This window comes from Ictalurus furcatus, chromosome 19, assembly GCF_023375685.1.
Source record: "Ictalurus furcatus strain D&B chromosome 19, Billie_1.0, whole genome shotgun sequence".
In the NCBI taxonomy this organism is placed as follows: Eukaryota; Metazoa; Chordata; class Actinopteri; order Siluriformes; family Ictaluridae; genus Ictalurus; species Ictalurus furcatus.
Window position 1 is genome coordinate 950,025 of NC_071273.1, and position 21,739 is coordinate 971,763.

The window sequence follows — 21,739 nt, forward strand, 5'->3', positions numbered from 1 at the left end:
GAGTTGGGGGTTCAGGTTGAACTTCAGGGAAAGTTGCTTCTCCAGTCAAGAGCGACTTTTCTAGGGGTCATATGGGATTCGAATACAATGAGGGCATGTCTATCCTCAACACACATAGGGCAATCCTATTAACATTGAGCAAGGAAGTTAGGTCTGGGCATCCTCTTCCAGTCTCTGTGGAGACTGTTGGGGCTTATGTCAGCAACAACTAACATCAGACCGTGGGGCCCATTGCACAGGTGTGGTGGCTGAAAGTTGGGGTTTCATCTGAGGACAAAACCCCTGAGAGTAATCTGTCTCAAGTGGCGATGCCTATGTGCTCTGAGAACTTGGAGGTGTGCCCAGTTTCTAGCCTCTAGTCACACTCTAGGGGCATCTCTTATCACAATATGGTAATGTCAGACACCTCTCGCGTGGTCTCTGGAGTGGACCTCATCTAGTGTGGCATATAAATCACCTAAAAGTGTGGGCCGTACTCTTAGCAATTAATTCCTTCATATCACTTGAGAGGGCACCATGTGTTAGACAATACAGCGGTGGTCTCATATGTCAGTGAGTGCAATGTACATTCCAGGCAACCGGAATGTAGGGGAAGACATCCTTTCAAGGCAGGGGCTGAGGATTGGACAGCTCAAATATGTTTTTTGGACATAATATCGCTGCTGGACAGCACTCCCTGGGAGATTCTCATTTGCAGGGATCTATTGTCTCAAGACAGAGGGTTGATTTATCACCACTGGCCGGAACCATGGAAACTTTGAATCTGGCCCCTGAGGGACACCAGCTCATAGATTCTGTAACTGAAGCTGTAGAGACCATGTTAAATTCTTGGAACATCAGTGAAACCCAGTAAATGGTGCATGGCTACAGTTCTGGAGTTCTTACAGGAATGTTTCTCAGGATGGTTGTCTCCTTCTACAATAAGTGTCTATGTGGCCATTTCAGCCCCTATTGATGGAGCCTCTGTGACAGGCCATACCCTCAGAATGATGGAGAGGGTTTACTCGTTCCCACAGCATGAAGCTCATACAACAATGAGTTCCCGTGGAAAGGGATTTTGGGTTTTGCATGTAACCCTGTTCCCTGAAAAGGGAATGAGACATTGGGTAGCATTGTCATACTAGGACATGTCTTTGAATTGCATCTTTGATTTAGATAATAAAGGCTGATGACGGGGCCATCTTATAATTACGTGTCGCACAATATGCCACATCAGCTGACCACGGCAGGCCAATAAATAGGCATGATTTTACACAGACTTCAGATACCGGTCACGCGCAAGGGCGCTTCCCACAGTGTCAAGCTTAGTGACATCTCATTCCCTTCTCAGGGAACAGGGTAGTAACCCAGACATTTTTTTCCTCAAATTAAATTAGCTGGCTGGCACAGTTATTACTTTGTTCATGCAATTTTTATTTCCTAAATTATCTATTTGCATTAACTCAATGAAAATATCCCAAAGTACATGTTTGTCAGAGTCTTTTAAGTTTCTCTCTTTCTAACATTGTAACAGTAGAACAGTTATATTCAGTTGTACTTACATTGCTTTTCTGGAGGCTGCAATCACAGGCATCATCTTCAGAAGTACATCTTCTGTTATCTTATCTGTACTGAAATATTTACTCAGGTCAAATTCTTCCAGCTCCTGTGCTGATGTCAGTAACACAAACACCAGAGCAGACCATTGTGTAGAAGAGAGTTCACTTTGTTTTCCAGATTTAAGGTAGCGTTGGATTTCCTCCACTAGAGAATTATCACCCAGTTCATTCAGACAATGGAACAGATTAATGGATTTCTCTATAGGAAGATCTGCACTGATCTTCTCCTTAATGTATTGAACTGTACAATTTATGCTCTGGGAGGTACTTCTTGTCTGTGCTACTAAGGCATGCAAGAGTTTCTTATTGGACTCCAGTGAGAGACCCAGAAGAAAGCGGAGGAAAAGGTCCAGATGTCCAGTCTGACTATTTAAAGCCAGATCTACAGCACTCTTGTGTACATCTGATATGATCTTTTCTTTCATGAACCATATTGAGAACTGACTCTTTTTAAAAACATTTCTCTTTTCCATCCTAAATGTCAGGTGCACATACAGAGCTGCAAGGTGCTCCTGAATGCTCAGATGAACAAAAGAGTATACTTTACTTGAGTGAAGCCCAAACTCCTCTCTGAAGATTTGCGTACACAAACCTGAGTACACTGCTGCTTCTCTCACATCAATTCCACACTCTCTCAGGTCTTCCTCATAGAAGATCAGGTTGCCTTTTTTCAGCTGCTCAAAAGCCAGTTGTCCCAGTTTAAGAAGCATTTCTTCATCACTCTCCTGCTTCTTTGAGTACTTTTCTCTTATGATGTTTGTCTGAATGATGAGGAAGTGTGTGTACATTTCAGTCAGAGTCTTGGGGATCTCTCCACTCTCTGCTTCACCCAACATTTTCTCTAGAACAGCAACTGAAATCCAGCAGAAGACTGGGATGTGGCACATGATGTAGAGGCTTCTTAATGACTTCAGGTGTGTGATGATGTTATTGGCCAGGCTCTGATCACTGATTCTCTTCCTAAAGTACTCCTCCTTCTGTGGGTCATTGAACCCTCGTACCTCTGTGACTCGATGGACACACTCAGAGGGGATTTGATCAGCTGCTGCTGGTCGGGAGGTGATCCAGATGAGAGCAGAGGGAAGCAGATTCCCTTTGATCAGGTTTATCAGCAGCACATGCACTGAAGCGGATTCAGTTACATCACACACTCTCACTGTGTTCTGGAAATCTAGAGAAAAACGACACTCATCCAATCCATCAAAAATGAATAGAACCTTTTCCAAACTGGACATTTCTGTTTCTTTTGTTTCCTTAAAACAGACATGAAGGAGCTCCATCAGACTCAGGTTCTGGTCCTTCATCAAATTTAGCTCTCTGAAAGGAAGTGGAAATATGAGGTGGACGTCCTGATTTTCTTTCCCTTCAGCCCAGTCCAGAATGAACTTCTGCACAGAGACTGTTTTTCCGATGCCAGCAACTCCCCTTGTCAGCACAGTTCTGATGGGTTTGTTTTGTTCAGATAAGGGCTTAAAGATGTCATTGCATTTTATTGGTGTGTCCTCTGTTGTTGTTCTCCTGGATGCTGCCTCGATCTGTCTCACCTCATGTTCATTACAGACTTCTCCACTGTCTCCCTCTGTGATGTAGAGCTCTGTGTAGATCTCATTCAGGAGTGTTTGGTTTCCGAGGTTTATTACCACTCCATTCAAACACTGAAACTTCTTCATCAGATTTAATTTGAACTCTTTCTGGAATTCATTTACAGCAGCAGATTCTGGATCATGCCTGTGAAATGGTGAAGTAGGAGGATGTGGTGAGACATGGGGTCTAATTATTAAACTTTAAGATCACAGTTATCACAGATAGCTCTTTTTTATGATCTCACTATGTTTATTTTATTCTACTGTATGTTCTCTATATTCTAATCACTCTGTAGTTAATAATAGCAAACAAGTTTATAATACCAGTGTGTCACTGTTACAGTCATGTTGTTGATTTTGATCTTACCCTGTATCTGTGATGATGATCTTTTCTATGCTGCCTATGGCTCTCTGTAGAACACTGTGAACAAAAATTGCAGTTGATCATTTTTAGCAGTTAAACACTATAATCTAAATTTTAGCCTTAATTTTACACAGTTCTAAATACAGCATGACAATTTTTTGGAGCTGGAGAAAATAACCTTGTCTTGTTTTAATTCTAGCTTTTCTAGGTTTTATTCCTGTTGTGACGGCTGGAGGGCGGCCTGCGCACAAAAAAAGCACTCCTCCCACAATTGCCACTGTGGTGCCAAAAGAACTGCTCCCCTTGTTTTGGACAGCCTGACAGAACATGGCTGCAAGGCAGTGCTAAAGAAACACACCCAGCTGACAGCTAATGATCAGCATGGCAGCTCTCTATCATCCAGCACTCGATGGGAGAGTATAAAAAGGCTCTCCCCTTACAGCCAGGTGAGCTATCGCTTCCAAACCAACTGTAATGCTTTTCTCTGTGTCCCACAGAAGAAAGCACCTTGAGGAAGATTAAACTCCCTGGCTGCCTCACCAGAGCTCTATAACATCTACAAAAAGAGCTGCAACCTCCTGAATCCCAGCACCAAAGCACCTCACTCCACTACCCAACAAATCCTCGCCTGTGAGTCTGTGCTCAGACCGTTGTAACCTAGATTTGCTGTATGGCTGTTAGGGATGTGACTGAATACAGTACATCAATCTGAATGAACAAGTAATGTGTTCTAAACAGACAAAAATACAGATACAGTTTTTAAGAAATCTTGTCATAAAGGTTCACAGGTATAAAATCCCTAACCATAGCCATTATAATACTACAGCCTGGATGTTATACCAGGCAATCACATTTTTTACACATTTCACAAATTTTTAATATAATGCTTGTATCTGTCTCGGTATTAAGTCTTGTATTAAAGTATTAAGTCTGCACTATAATGCCAGGTACAAGATGCATGATAAAAAGTCATTGCCTGTACAGTGAGGGAAAAAAGTATTTGATCCCCTGCTGATTTTGTACGTTTGCCCACTGACAAAGAAATGATCAGTCTATAATTTTAATGGTAGATTTATTTGAACAGTGAGAGACAGAATAACAACAAGAAAATCCAGAAAAACGCATGTCAAAAATGTTATAAATTGATTTGCATTTTAATGAGGGAAATAAGTATTTGACCCCCTCTCAATCAGAAAGATTTCTGGCTCCCAGGTGTCTTTTATACAGGTAACGAGCTGAGATTAGGAGCACACTCTTAAAGGGAGTGCTCCTAATCTCAGTTTGTTACCTGTATAAAAGACACCTGTCCACAGAAGCAATCAATCAGTCAAATTCCAAACTCTCCACCATGGCCAAGACCAAAGAGCTCTCCAAGGATGTCAGGGACAAGATTGTAGACCTACACAAGTCTGGAATGGGCTTGGACCATTGCCAAGCAGCTTGGTGAGAAGGTGACAACAGTTGGTGCGATTATTCGCAAATGGAAGAAAGACAAAAGAACTGTCAATCTCCCTCGGCCTGGGACTCCATGCAAGATCTCACCTCGTTGAGTTGCAACGATCATGAGAACAGTGAGAAATCAGCCCAGAACTACACAGGAGGATCTTGTCAATGATCTCAAGACAGCTGGGACCATAGTCACCAAGAAAACAATTGGTAACACACTACGCCATGAAGGACTGAAATCCTGCAGCACCCGCAAGGTCCGCTGCTCAAGAAAGCACATATACATGCCCGTCTGAAGTTTGCCAATGAACATCTGAATGATTCAGAGGACAACTGGGTGAAAGTGTTGTGGTCAGATGAGACCAAAATGGAGCTCTTTGACATCAACTCAACTCGCCGTGTTTGGAGGAGGAGGAATGCTGCCTATGACCCCAAGAACACCATCCCCACTGTCAAACATGGAGGTGGAAACATTATGCTTTGGGGGTGTTTTTCTGCTAAGGGGACAGGACAACTTCACCGCATCAAAGGGACGATGGACGGGGCCATGTACCGTCAAATCTTGGGTGAGAACCTCCTTCCCTCAGCCAGGGCATTGAAAATGGGTCGTGGATGGGTATTCCAGCATGACGATGACCCAAAACACACAGCCAAGGCAACAAAGGAGTGGCTCAAGAAGAAGCACATTAAGGTCCTGGAGTGGCCTAGCCAGTCTCCAGACCTTAATCCCATAGAAAATCTGTGGAGGGAGCTGAAGGTTCGAGTTGCCAAACGTCAGCCTCGAAACCTTAATGACTTGGAGAAGATCTGCAAAGAGGAGTGGGACAAAATCCCTCCTGAGATGTGTGCAAACCTGGTGGCCAACTACAAGAAACGTCTGACCTCTGTGATTGCCAACAAGGGTTTTGCCACCAAGTACTAAGTCATGTTTTGCAGAGGGGTCAAATACTTATTTCCCTCATTAAAATGCAAATCAATTTATAACATTTTTGACATGCGTTTTTCTGGATTTTCTTGTTGTTATTCTGTCTCTCACTGTTCAAATAAATCTACCATTAAAATTATAGAATGATCATTTCTTTGTCAGTGGGCAAACGTACAAAATCAGCAGGGGATCAAATACTTTTTTCCCTCACTGTATCTATATATTAGATCTGGTCTTTATTTCATTTGATCAAAAATCATCATAAAGGTGTCACTCTTCATGTATATTCCACCAACAAAAGGTGATCACTTTGTGTGGCATTTAATATACAACAACAAATCATTGTTGAATACTTTCATGATTTTTATATTCAATGAAAGCATTGTATTATCACGAAAACCAATATAGTATAATAAAAATATTATAATTATCAATACTGCTGCTAATGACTGTGTAGGACGACTCATGTCTTACAGTGATGACAGAACAGGCTCTGTGGCGAGATTTCCTGATTTAATACTGGTGTAATACTAGAAGGTTCTTATAGCCTGGTATCCTGTCAGTAGCTAAATGATGCTAAGCAATGGTCTGGCCTGTAATGACTGGATATACAACAGCAAGAAAAACAAATAAACAAAAAAAACAAACAGCAAACAACAAAACAAACAAAGCAAACAGCATCAACAAAACCCCAATTCCAAAATAGTTGGGCCACTGTGTAAAATGTAAATAGAAACATAATGCATGATTTGCAAACCTCATAAACCTACATTTTATTCACAGTAGAACATTTTAAGGGAAAATATGGTAAAGTTGAAGTTGATGGCAGCAACATGTCTCAAAAAAGTTGGGACAGAGCCATTTTTACCACTGTGTAGCATCCCCTCTTCTTTTAACAACAGTCCATATACTTTGCATGATAGAATTTTACCTGCATTTATGGGTGGCACAGCAAACTGTGTTCACAGACAATGAGTTCTGGAGATGTTTCTTAGCCGATGCAATGATTTCCATTACAGAATCATACCTATTCTTAATGCAGTGCTGCCTGACGGCCCAAAACATGATCTATAGGCATATTGGCAATATTGATTTTCACCCTTATCAAATCAAATCAATTTGTCACATACATGACCATACATGACATGCAGTGAAATGCTTTTATTAACGACTGTATGTAAAAGAGAATGAAAATAAAATATAATATAGTTAAAAATCTAATAAGAAAAAAAAAGAATAAAACTATAATATATGAATATGTGAAAAATTTTACAATTTAGAATATAATGCATATATATATATATATATATATATATATATATATATATATATATATATATATATATATATATATATATACATACATACATACACACACACACACACACACACACACAGAGTATCTCACAAAAGTGAGTACACCCCTCACACTTTTGTAAATATTTGATTATATCTTTTCATGTGACAACACTGAAGAAATGACACTTTGCTACAATGTAAAGTAGTGAGTGTACAGCTTGTGTAACAGTGTAAATTTGCTGTCACCTCAAAATAACTTAACACAGCCATCAATGTCTAAACCGTTGGCAACAAAAGTGAGTACACCCCTAAGTGAAAATGTCCAAATTGGGCCCAATTAGCCATTTTCCCTCCACGGCGTCATGTGACTTGTTAGAGTTACCAGGTCTCAGGTGTGAATGGGGAGCAGGTGTGTTATATTTGGTGTCATCGCTCTCACACTCCCTCATACTGGTCACTGGAAGCTCAACATGGCACCTCATGGCAAAGAACTCTCTGAGGATCTGAAAAAAAGAATTGTTGCTCTACATAAAGATGGCCTAGGCTATAAGAAGATTGCCAAGACCCTGACACTGAGCTGCAGCATGGTGGCCAAGACCATACAGTGGTTTAACAGGACAGGTTCCACTCAGAATAGGCCTCGCCATGGTCGACCAAAGAAGTTGAGTGCACATGCTCAGCATCATATCGAGAGGTTGTCTTTGGGAAATAGACGTATGAGTGCTGCCAGCATTGCTGCAGAGGTTGAAGGGGTGGGGGGGTCAGCCTGTCTTTGCTCAGACCATACGCCACACACTGCATCAAATTGTTCTGCATGGCTGTCGTCACAGAAGGAAGCCTCTTCTAAAGATACTGCACAAGAAAGACCACAAACAGTTTGCTGAAGATAAGCAGACTAAGGACATGGATTACTGGAACCATGTCCTGTGGTCTGATCAGACCAAGATAAACTTATTTGGTTCAGATGGTGTCAAGCGTGTGTGGCAGCAGCCAGGTGAGGAGTACAAAGACAAGTGTGTCTTCCCTACATTCAAGCATGGTGGCAGGAGTGTCATGGTCTGGGGCTGCATGAGTGCTGCCGGCACTGGGGAGCTACAGTTCATTGAGGGAACCATGAATGCCAACATGTACTGTGGCATACTGAAGCAGAGAATGATCCCAGCATGTATTCCAGCATGATAAAGACCCCCAACACACCTCCAAGACGACCACTGCCTTGCTAAAGAAGCTGAGGGTGAAGGTCATGGACTGGCCAAGCATGTCTCCAGACCTAAACCCTATTGAGCATCTGTGGGGCATCCTCAAACAGAAGGTGATCCAGTTTCATTTTTATTGAAAATTTCTGCTGTACATTTCTGTTGAACGTTTCTGCTGAACTTTTCTGCTGGACATTTCTGCTGAACGTTTCTGCTGAACTTTTCTGCTGGACATTTCTGCTGGACTAAACATTTCTGCTGAACTAAACATTTCTGCTGAACATTTCTGTTGAACACGACTACCAAACATGTCTGCTGAACATCACCTTTTCTCTTCTCTCCTCCCCTCCCTTTCCCAAATATTCCATTGAGAAGAAAAAAAAAACAAATTGAGCAACACACAGCAGTAAACATTCACAGGTTTTTTTCTTTTTATACTAACAAAGGAAAAGGGTAATAGAATTGAAAATTGGGTAATGCAAGTCCTCCACTAAGTCTACATTTCTGCAATAAAGATTTACTAACCCTTGGTGGCTTCCCTCCCCAAATAAATGTACTAATTATCTTATCCAATGAATCGAAGAATGATTTTGGCAGAGAAAGAGGCACTTGCTGGAACAAGAAAAGAAACTTTGGTAATATATTCATTTTGATGACATTGATCCTGCCAATTAGAGAAAGGGGTAAGTTACCCCAACTCTGAACGTTAGATGTAACCTTTGAGATAAGGGGAGTGAAATTAGCTGATAAAAGATTAGATAAAGAACGTGTCACGTTGATACCTAGGTATTTAAAACCTGACTGACTAAATCGAAACGGTAAATCTGACTGTTGAAGAGAAAATGCTGCAGTATTGACAGGAAAACAGTCGCTTTTATCTAAATTTAATTTATAACCAGAGACAACACAGAAGGACTCCAGAACACCCAAGACAGCTGGCATAGAGGCAATAGGATCGGTTACATACAATAACAAATCATCAGCATATAGTGACAACTTGTATTGTACACCGTATCGAACTATTCCTTTAAACAAGGGAGAAGATTTTAGTGCAATAGACAGCGGCTCGATAGCGACAGCAAAAAGCAGAGGGGATAAAGGACAACCTTGACGACACCCTTGTCCGAGAGCAAAATAATCCGAATAAATATTGTTTGTCTGAACTCTGGCATTAGGGGATGAGTAAAGGAGGCTAATCCAAGAAATAAACTTCCAAATCCGAACTTCCTCAAGACTGCAAACAAATACTCCCACTCAACCCTATCAAATGCTTTTTCAGCATCTAATGAAATCACAATCTCAGGGAGCACAGGCAAATGCTTTGAATAAATGATATTAAAGAGTGTACGGGTATTAAAAAACAATTAACGTCCCTTTATAAAACCGTTCTGCTCTTCAGATATAATATAAGGGAGTACATTCTCTAAACGAGATGCCATTACTTTCGCCAACACCTTTACATATGCATTAAGCAGAGACAGCGGTCTATAAGAACCGCAGGAGGATGGATCCTTACCCTCCTTAAGAAGCAGAGCTATCGTGGCTTGTGTCAATGTTGGAGGCAAAGACCCACATTCCAAAGATTCATTGAACATAGCCAAAAGCAATGGAGCTAATTTTCCATTAAACATTTTTTAAAAATTCAATTGGAAACCCATCCGGGCCAGGAGCATTGTTAGATTGCATAGTTTTAACTGAAATAAAAATTTCTTCAAGAGAGAGTGGGGAGTCCAGTTGCATAGCAGTATTCGAATCAATAACAGGGTTACAAAGATTTTGAAGAAATTCATTCACTTTAGTATTGTCTGTTGGAAATTCTGAATTATAAAACGAAGAGTAAAACGATTTAAAAGTAGCATTAATTTCCATGGGATCTGTAGTGACAATATTATAAGTGTTTTTTATACTAGGTATGAGACGGGAAGTGGCCTGTTGCCGTAGCTGATGTGCCAGTAAATGACTCAGCTTGTCACCATGTTCATAATATGAACCATGAGTACGTAACAATAAGCGTTCCGCCTCTTTAGTCGAAATAAGATTAAATTCTGCCTGCAAATCAAGACGCTGTTTAAGAAGTTCTGGAGAGGGGTGCAATGCACATCTTTGATCGAGGTTACTGAACCCTAGCAGTGCGTTTTTTATTACAGCAAGCAGAATAAGAAATAATCTGCCCTCTGATATAGGATTTAAGTGTCTCCCATAACAATGAATAAGAGGTGGAGTCATTCTGATTGAAGGAAAGAAAGTCATCTATAGAAGTGGAAATGAACTCACAGAATTCACTGTCTGCTAAAAGAAGACAATTAAATCTCCAAGGCGTTGGGCTACGTTTATAAATTGAAAGATGAATATCTAATTGTAGAGGCGCATGGTCAGAAATTACAATACCCAAATAGACAGAAGAAACTACACAAGAATCAAGAGTGCTGTCTATAAAAAAAATAATCAATCCTCGAATAGGAATGATGCACCTGGGAGAAGAAAGAAAACTTTTTAAGAAAGGGGTTATGGGATCTCCAGGGATCAATGAGACCATTCTGACACATAAATTCGGAAAATGTTTTAGACATTGCAGACTGATTCAGAGTACGGGGATTAGACCGATCTAAGTTTGGGTCAATTACACAGTTTAAATCTCCACCGAAAATCAACGGGTGAGTATTTAAGAAAGGGAGATTGCTCAACAATCTATTAGCAAATTCCACATCATCAAAGTTTGGAGCGTATACATTTACCAACAATACCTGTCTTTGCATTAGAGTACCAGCAACTATAATATATCTACCATTCGCATCAACGATAACGTTAGTGGACGAAAACTGTAACCTTTTGTCAATTAAAACAGCGACCCCTCTTGCTTTTGAATTAAAGTTCGAGTGGAAGGCTTGACTCACCCAAGGGCAGTGTAACCTTTGATGATCTTTAATACGTAGGTGCGTCTCCTGTAAAAAATACTATGTTGGAGTTTAAACGTTTAAAATGTGTAAAAACCTTAGATCTCTTGACAGGATTAGCCATACCTCTGACGTTCCAACTAATAAATCTTAAAGGCGTGCCTGTCCAAGCTATGCTGGGATCCATATTACTACTATCCATTTAAATAAAGTAAACCATAGGAATATAAATAGCCAATTAGAGATGAAGTGGGACCTCCCCCCCAAACACACATCCAAAGTCTCCATAAAACAAGGGAGACAGCAGTGTTTCCCACCAAGAGTTGTCCACAATGTGAAAACAACTCAAAGAGTAAGCTGAACTAACAAACAAAATTACCTAAACAAAAAAAATTCCAGTAAGAGAAAGGTCCCCTTCTGACTTCAAATCTGATAAATAGTCTGTGCACATTAACAAATGTCCTTATGTCCTAATCTTTTAAAGACTTGTAACTAATAATATAACAGTTTAGCACGTAAAGTTGAGGAGATAACACTAATAAAATTAAATAAATAGAAACTCTAACCCAGTCAGAGCAACACAACAGAGAAGCACATTAATACAGAAATAGATTTAAGAGGAGTGAGTCCACAAAATCTAGACGAAGTAATGCATCGACAATATCTTCAATAAGAATCCGAATTCTGTTGTATTATTTAAAAAAATAATAAAAGAAAACTAAAAAAAAATACTCCACTATATAGGTGATGCAGTTCACCCCGATATCAAGAGTTTAACATAGTCTCCTGCTTCCTCCGCTGAAATAAAGTCCTTCTGGACACTGTTATATGTAATGCAAAGCCGAGCTGGGTGAAGTATTGCATAGCAAGCACCCTCAATATCACGAAGTTGACGCCGAACCTCGTTAAACGCGGCCCGGGCCCAGGCTGTCTTGGCTGTGTAGTCAGGGAAAACGGAGATAGTCAAATCCCTCACTTTAATCCGCTGGGTCTCTCTCACACGGCATAAAATATCAACACAGTCACTGTGATAGTGGAATCTGCACACAATAGCTCGTGGTCATTCACCAGGCTTGGGCTTCGGCTGAAGGGTCCAGTGGGACCGGTCCAAAACCGGCTCCTTCTCCAGACCAAACGCCTCTTTTAACAAGGTCGCTACAGCAGCAGTTGTACATGTGTCAGTGCCCTCTGGAGTTCCGACTATCCTAACGTTATTGCGCCGTGACCTCGACTCCAAATCCTCACATTTATTCTCTAATTGAGTCACGGTCGCAGTGAGAGACTCGATAGTAGTCTTCATATGAACTATGTCATCGGTGCAACCGGAGAGAGCGTGCTGCATTTCCCCAACAGTACCTTTCAGTGTTGATATGGTAGCCTCAGTAGCAACTTTATCACTAGCCAGCTGTGTTTTCACCGCCTGCAGGTCAAGCTGGATAGTAGACAGTGCATCCCTGAGAATCTCCTGGGACTCCTTTTTAAAAATATTGGCAATGTCCTTCCTCAGTGAAGCCAGCAACTCAAGCTTGAGTGCGGCGAAGACAGGGTCACCACTCGGCAATGCAGAAGAGGTTTCAGGGGAAGAAGGGGGCTCGCTCACGGCGCGCACCCTAGGCCTCAGTTGTGTCTGAATGCTACCACGGGTTTTCGTGTTCTTTCCAGACATTTTAACGAGCCACAAAGTTAAAAGTGCAAACAAGGAAAAGAAGTAGAATAAGTCAAAATATATTATATGACCAAAAAGCGCTAATTAATTACAATTTTAATCAAAATCAGCAGGAGCCTCCAACTTCGCGTCTTACTCCATCGAACTCCGAATTCGAACCAAACAGAAGGTGGAGGAGCACAAGGTCTCTAACATCTACCAGCACAGTGATGTTGTCATGGAGGAGTGGAAGAGCACTCCATTGGCAACCTGTGAAGCTCTGGTGAACTCCATGCCCAAGAGGGTTAAGGCAGTGCTGGAAAATAATGGTGGCCACACAAAATATCGACACTTCGGGCCCAATTTGGACATTTTCCCTTAGGGGTGTACTCACTTTTGTTGCCAGCAGTTTAGACATTAATAGCTGTGTGTTGAGTTATTTTGAGGGGACAGTAAATTTACACTCTTATGGAAGCTGTACACTCACTACTTTACATTGTAGAAAAGTGTTATTTCTTCAATGTTGTCACATGAAAAGATATAATCAAATATTTACAAAAATGTGAGGGGTGTACTCACTTATGTGAGATACTGTAAGTGGATAATGCATAATACATGACCAGTTTTGCATTCAAAGGGTTCAGCAAGTATGATAGATAAAACTTGTTGCACATAAGTGTGAAGTATACAAGGTATTTACATCGAACAAAGAAACCCATTTTTTAGTAAAATCTCACACATTGGTTATAAACATTTCTAGTCAATAAACGACTTCTATATCAACAGGAAGATGATTAGTAAAAATACTTAGATAGTTGACTCAGTTCAACAACTTTTTGAGGAACAGATATAAACTTACTCTTCAGGCTTTACTTGCAGTCAGAATAGACATGGCGTGCTTTGAAGTTTCCTATGTATGTGGCTGGTCAGGGGGTTTCAGAGATGAGTGAAAGGTCCAGTAGTCCACAACATCTTCATACACCTGGTCACTGCAAATTTCTTTTGTTTTTTTCTTTAACCTCATTCAGAACAGATTTGATGTGAGGCTCGTCTTGCCAATTCCAGATGACGGCTTCAGCGATACCTTGAATTTTTTCCAGGGATGGAGTGTGTTTGATACTGCACAATTTCAGACCTCTAGCCACCATGTATTTCAACCATGGTTTAAACAGCTTTTTCATCTGTAGGTGCATGACAGTATGTGGTAGTTGTCTGTCCGATCTATATCAAAAATCCTGTCCAAAAGTTCTTCTGTCATTGCACGGATGATGGCTAGCACAGTGTTGGATATGTGACCATCAGTTTTATCATTCATTGTTAGATAGGCCAGATTCCTTTTTTCTAGGGTTTCACTGATGTTTTTGCCATCTTCAAAACCAGAAATGGTCACATCATTATCCATGGTAGCAACTGAGTTGTAAAAATAGGGTCTGAATTCATGAGCCATACTGCAGGCTGATGCTCAGGAGGCTTTAACTCAAATATGTAGGCAAACGTCGGGGTTACGCATGTAACCCTGTTCCCTGAAAAGGGAACGAGACGTTGCATTTAGCATAACAGTATGGGAAGCGCCTTGCGCGTGTGACCGGTATCTGAAGCTTGTGTAAAATCATGCTTCTACTTATAGGCCTGCCATGATCAGGTGACGTGGCAATTAAGCACGTCGCATGATATATATATGGCACCTGTGAACCACAACGCCAGCCTTTATTATCTGAAGCGAAGATGCAATTCACAGGCCTGCCCTGGTATGACAGAGCTATGCAATGTCTCGTTCCCTTCTCAGGGAACAGGTTTACCCTGACGTTCCCTTTCAATGGGAACTTCGACTTTGCATTTAGCATAACAGTATGGGAACGGGAATACCCACTCAGTCATACCGAGGGTACGGCCTGTTCAAAAAGACCCAAGCCCAAGGATCACTGCAAGATACTTGAGCCGGGGTGTAATGAATATCCAGGCTGTAATAACGAATGAATGTGTGTGGCATAGACCATCCTGCAGCAGCACACACGTCCTGCAAGGGGACCCCTTTGGACAAAGCCCTCGAGGAGGCGTGCCCAGAGGCGTGGTGAGACCGCACACCTTGTAAGCCATAGAGATTGCTTCCACTATCCAATTAGAGATGCGCTGCTTTGACACAGCATTACCTTTACTGTCGCCGCCAATGCAGACCAGCGACTGCTCCGACTTATGCCACTGGCCGGAGTGGTGGACGTAAGTACAGAGAGCCCTTACTGGACACAGCAGGGGCATCCTGTCTTGTTCTGGTGTGAGGAATGGAGGAGGGCAGGAAGCCTGCAACACCACAGGGTGGGCAACCGATGTAGGCACTTTAGGAATATAATCCGGCCTAGGATACAGAGAGGCCTTGGCTAATCCAGGGGTAAAGTCAAGGCAGGAATGGGCAACAGAGAAAGCTTGTAGACCTCCCACTCGCTTGAGAGATGTCAGGGCCAGAAGAGCTACCTTTAGAGTCAGAAGCTTCTCAGAAGCTGACTCTAAGGGCTCAAATGTGGCCCCTGACAGACCTTCCAAGACCACAGAAAGGTCCCAGGAAGGTATGCGTGGCCTGCAGATGGGCCTCAGCCATCTGACACCACGCATGAACCTCGAAGTTAGAGGTTGTTGCCCCACAGAGGCTCCATCAACCGGGGCGTGGCTGGCCGAAACAGCAGCCACGTAACCCTGATTGTAGAAGGAGCCAACCCTGCTGAGAAAGGTTCTTGTAAGAACTCCAGGACTGTAGCTGTTGCGCAGTTCACTGGGTCTAGCTGATGTTCCTCACACCACAAGACAAAAAGCCGCCACTTGAGCGCATCCAATTTCCTTGTGGATGGTGCTCTAGCATTTAACATGGTATCTACAACCTCAGTTGGGAAACCAGAATCTATGAGCTGTTGCCCCTCAGGGGCCAGACCCACAGTTTCCATAGTTCTGGCCGAGGGAGATAAATCAGCCCTCCGGCTTGAGTCAGTAGATCCCTGCGGATGGGAATCTCCCAGGGAGTACCGTCGAGCAGGGAAGTTATCTCCGAGAACCATATTTGAACTGGCTAATAAGGTGCTACTAGCAGCAGACGTAGACGGTCTTGGCGAACTCTCACTAGAACTTGTGGGAGCAGAGCGATCAGGGGAAAAGCATATAGACGTGACCTCGGCCACGTGTCCACCATGGAGTCCAGCCCCAGTGGTGAGGGAGGAGGGAGGGCGAACCACAGCGGGCAGTGTGTTGTCTCCTCAGAGGCGAACACATCCACTTCAGCTTGTCCAAACCTCTGCCATATGGACTCCACCACTTGTGGATGGAGCCTCCAATCCCTGGGCCTCAGCCCCTGCCTTGACAGGATGTCTGCCCCTACATTCCAGCTGCCCGGAATGTACATTGCACTCAATGACAAGATCTTTCCCTCTTCCCAGAAAAGGATTAGTTGCGCCTGCCTGAACAGGGGGCGTGAACATAACCCTCCCTGGTGGTTGATATATGAGACCACCACTGTGTTGTCTGACACAACTAGCACATGGTGACCTCTCACCTCTGAGGAAGAAAGAATTTCAGTGCTGGGAATACGGCCCACATCTCTAGGCGATTTATATGCCACTCCAGATGAGGGACGCTCCAAAGACCGTGAGGGTGAGACTGCACCCCAGCCCGTGAGGGACGCGTCTGTCATTACTGTCTTGCAGTAAGGAGATACCCCTAGAGTGTGACCCGAGGCTAGAAACTGTGGGCACCTCCAAATACTCAGAGCACGTAGGCATCGCCGGGTGACACTGATTGCTCTCAGAGGTTTCATCCTCGGATGAAGCCCCCACTTTTCAGCCACCACTGAAATGGTCTCATGTGCAATAGGCCCAATGGTATGACGTTGGCTGCTGCTGTCATAAGGCCCAACAGTCTCTCGTAGAGACTGGAGGGGATGCCCAGACCTAGTTTTATCTTGCTCAAAGTTGATAGGATCGATCCTACGCGTGTTAGGGACAGAAACGCCCTCATTGTAGTAGAATCCCATATAACCCCTAGAAAAGTTGTCCTCTGCACTGGAGAAAGCATACTTTTCTTGAGGTTCAACCTGAGCCCCAAGCTCCTCATGTGGGCAAGAACAACATCTCGATGTTGAACCGCCTGTTCCCTGGATCATGCTAGAATTAACTAGTCGTCCAGGTAGTTTAGTACACGGATGCCCTGGAGTCGCAAGGGAGCCAGAGCAGCATCCATGCACTTTGTGAAGGTGTGAGGGGATAAAGTTAGCCCGAAGGGAAGAACCCGAAATTGGTACATATTGTCTCCAAATGCAAACCTCAGGAACTTCCTGTGGCTGGGCGATATTCCTATGTGGAAATATGCATCTTTCAGATCTATCATCACAAACCAGTCCTCGAACTGAATCTGTGGTCCAATAAGTTTGAGCGTCAGCATCTTGAACCTGTATGTCTGAAGAGTACGGTTCAGATGATGCAGATCTAAAATTGGCCACACACTCCCACCTTTTTTGTGGACCAGGAAATAATGGCTGTAAAAACCTCCCTCCCTTAGGGAACGGGGTACATGTTCTATGGACCCTTTGTCCAAAAGGGAACTTACTTCCTGCACTATCGTCGGGCTCTGGTCTGTGCTGACTACTTTGGTGAGCACACCTCTGAACTGGGGGGGGGGGGGTGTCGAGCTATAAACTGGACCCGGTAACCCTTTTCTCCGGTAGACAGAACCTATGGAGACACATTTGGCAGTAGTTTCTGCTGTCCGATGGCCTTTTAGTGACGTTAACTATTCCACATTCTATTGGAGCGAAAGCATCAGATTTTCGTTGCCCTGTGACAGCTTTCTGAACAGAGAACACTGAAAACATGGGGATCGCCTTGGCTAGTGGAGGCCCTACAGTAGCACTGGGGGCTACCTGCCCTAACAACCTCATCTCCCCAGATACGTCCCTCCACGGCCCCTCAGGACCGCTCTTCTTTGCCTGCTTGGCCTTTATGACAATTCTCAGATCAGGCCTAGAACTGGCTTTTTTGAATGCCACCATATGTTGAGCTCACTCAGCAGGTCTACTTGGTAGGCCTGCAACACTGTCATTGTCTGCAGTGACCCACAAGCAAGACTAACACTGCATAGGCTTGCCCACCCATGCCACGGTGGCCTTACACGGTGGTTTGGACGGCAAAGCCGGCCCCCCTAATTACCTGCCGTCGATGGAGAGAGGTAGCTCACAATCGCCTCCTCCACCTTCAGTATAGTTAAATAGCCATGCCGTTCATTCCCCACAATGGCCGAATAATCCAACATCGTGGGGTTATAAATACGGCTTATGCATGGTTTTCCACCAGAAGCCTGATATTTTGTCATGCACTTCTGGAAGAAAGGGGAGTTTCTGCAGTGTGAGGGATTCACTTTCACTGGGGAGAAAAAGGCTCATCCAGCCTTAGTAATCACTTCAAGCAGCTCTTTATGTGCTGCTCTCAGTTTTTTGCACATCCTTCTGGCTCCTCGGAGTCAGAGAGGAATTATTACTATTATTTTTGTGTGTGTGTTTTTTCTACTTTTTTTTCTTTCCCCTTTTGGCTTTCCATAGTGGAAGGAGGCGTCGCGACCCGAGCTTCAAAATCCAGCGGAGAGCTGAATCCGGAAGACAGAGCAAGAGATAGAGAAGCGCTCGTCTCCGGCTCCTCTTCCAGATCCATAAGAGATCCCACGTACCTGAGACGGCTAGCTGCCTCAGCAGCGGCCTGCCCAGATCCACGAGGCTCTGAAACACAACTCGCTTCGGCTTCTGACAAGAGCGCGAGTCGCGAGCTGAGCTGCTTAATGTAGGCATTACCATGCGCAGCCTTTCGAGGCTGCCATCGCATGCTACACTCCTAAACACTTCACCCAGAAAGTGTGCACTTTTCCCCGTGATGAAACGGGAGCAGGTGTAACACACTTCCTGAATTCTTTCTTGTTCATTACTTCCCTCTCTTTTCTTTTCTTTTTTTCTAAAAAAGGGATAGAAAAGTTTAGAGATTTTGAGAAAATATAGAGTAGAAATGAAGCGTTTTGGTCACACAAACAACAGACATGCAGTCTCGCTGAAGATAATAAGGCTGGCGGCATGGTTCACAGGTGCCATATATATCATGCAACGCACTTAATTGCCACGTCACCTGATCATGGCAGGCCTATAAGTAGAGGCATGATTTTACACAAGCTTCAGATACCGGTCATGCGCGCAAGGCACTTCCCATACTCTTATGCTAAATGCACCATCGAAGTTCCTATTGAAAGGGAACTCATTTACACATTAGTATGGTGGAATCTTGGGAAAAGATGGGGTTTCTGCTCAGTCTTGAAAGATTAGTAAAGTCATAACATCAGAAGAGATCATCTAATTTTACTTTTATTTCTCCCATTTCTTTGTTTTTACTCAATTTGTGGAATAATTTGTCGATTTGTTTACAGGAGTAATATCATGATTTTTAAACATTTTTAAATGTTAATTATTTTGTTTATTGGGTGTAATAAAATAGGTTAAATGCTTTAGTGTTAGAAAACACATTATTTGTTACATACTCTGACACATTATTGCCATACCTCTATTCCCATGCTGCCTGAAACGCTCCAATTTCTCCAAAGCCCCTCCTTCCAAAAAGCCCAGAGTGCTCTGATTGGCGAGCTGACCCACTGTATTGTGATTGGCCACAAGCCTCAGGCATGTATCAGAAATGTAACACCCCTTGGATTAGCTTTAGACTCCAAAGCTTCTAAAGCAATTCTAAGTTCATATGTAAAATGTCATTGGTTTTACTGTATCAGTTTGAGCCTGAGTCAGATTCATAAACTGTGGAAAATCAAGCGGAATCAACTTTGCAAGCACGACTTGAACAGAACATTTTACAGTGGTAGGTTTTTATTTTGTTACTAACTTACCTTTCAGATATGATTCTAACCCCACTGGTTTGGCTAACTATGCTGTACACAGCTTCTGTGTGTACACAGGTATTTATCCAATATATCTTTGGAAAGTTAAGATTCTTGTGATTCGAGTGATATAAAATGTTTCAAGATATACATAAAAACAACAGCTACAATCAATGTTTCTGTCAGACCACCAACATACAAACAAACATATAAACTGAGAAAACAGCAAACTGGCATGTTAGCAGGTCTACAACTGAGCCCTGAGCTCAGAAAACTCAAAACTCCAGAAAACCCTGAACTCAAAACTTCGGATTTGAACAGTCAATAACAGATACTTCATAAAATAATCAAACATACCTACAGGTTCTGATTCAGAAGAACAAGATTGTCCAAGCAAAGTGGGAATCGCTCCACTTTTCAGAAATAGCCTTTGTGTGTAGCCTGCCTTGCACTCACACAGGTTCAGGAAGTTGTCCTCTGTAAGATGTACTGTGCACAAGCAAATGTTTGGGTTGTACTGCTCAGGAACAACATTATAAATAAATCATTGATTCCTAATTTATGTTTTCGGAAGGCTAAACAAAGGGGTTTTGCTTCTGCACCTGAATTCACTGAAGGCTTTCTTCGTGGCTGCCTTTGAGCAGGATTATGTTAATAGTTCATGCTGTGATCTAGACTTTTAAGGAAGTACAGTCCCAATTCCAAAAAAATTGGGATGCTGGGTCAAATGTTAATGAAAACAGAATGCAATGATCTGTAAATCTCATAAACCCATATGTTTTTCACAATAGAACATAGAAAAGATATCAACTGTATAAACTTAGGAAATGTACCTATTTAAAGGGAAAAAAATAAGATAATTTTGAATTTTATGGCCACAACATCTCAAAAAAGTTGGTATAGGGGCAGCAAAAGGCTGGAAAAGTAAGGTTTACTAAAAAGAAACAGCTGGAGGACCATTTTACAACTAATTAGGTTAATTGGCAACAGGTCAGTAACATGATTGGGTATAAAAATGGTATCTTAGAGAGGCAGAGTCTCTCAGAAGTAAAGATGGGAGGGAATCTGGATAGAAGCATATATTGCTCTAAAACCTGCATATACTTTTCAGCATTGATGGTGCCTTTCCAGAAATGCAAGCTGCCCATTCCATAGGTACTAATGCACCCCCATACGCTCAGATATGCAGGCTTTTGAACTGAGCTCTGATAAAAAGCCAGATGATCCCTCTCCTATTTAGTCCTCTTTAGTTTAGAGGATGGGCAGGTCTAGCACAGTGTTCGCTCTTAGAGAGAGAAATAGTTTGTATATATTGTAACCTTATTTTTGACAGGTCTAGGTCAAAGGTAAAAAATATACATATTCTTACTCTCTATATCTAGTTCAAAGGTCATGATCATAAAATATATATATATAGTTATTTTAAATCCGGATCACATACATTCCAGACACATATATTACCATACATGGTATGGCCATGTGTATTCCAGACACCCACACACATTGCACACATGTTCTTTCTAACACTCTGAGGTAGATCATAAAATATATATGTAGTTATGTTAAATCGGGTTCCCATCTATTCCTGAAACAAATGTTACCATACATGGTATGGCCATGTGTATTACACATCCAAACAAAAATATGACACATACACACACATGCACGCACGCACAAACACACAGGTGCACGCACAGACAAATGCATGCATACGAACCTGTTTATAAAAGTCGAGCATCCCTCTAGGTTTTATAATACTCTGTACTTAGAACAACGTGTGTGAGCTTACAACATGGCTGATGTTTGTCCTAACATGCCGAAAAAAGCTCACCCTTTTTTGGGAAGAATAGAAAAAATGTTATAACATGAAAAGATTCAATATTGCGTAATGT

At 42.4% G+C, this 21,739-nt stretch overlaps 1 protein-coding gene across 2 annotated transcripts in view; it reads right to left on the reverse strand.

The window, feature by feature from the left end:
* Window positions 1-21,739, reverse strand: part of LOC128623034 (NACHT, LRR and PYD domains-containing protein 12-like) — a 393,909-nt gene that overhangs the window by 340,662 nt on the left and 31,508 nt on the right. For both annotated transcript variants that reach the window (XM_053649879.1, XM_053649880.1), the window contains exons 5-6: window positions 3,549-3,602; window positions 1,542-3,326 (exon numbers count right to left, since the gene is read on the reverse strand). In XM_053649879.1, coding sequence (XP_053505854.1) covers window positions 1,542-3,326; window positions 3,549-3,602 — 1,839 coding nt within the window. The remainder of the gene's footprint in view (window positions 1-1,541; window positions 3,327-3,548; window positions 3,603-21,739) is intronic.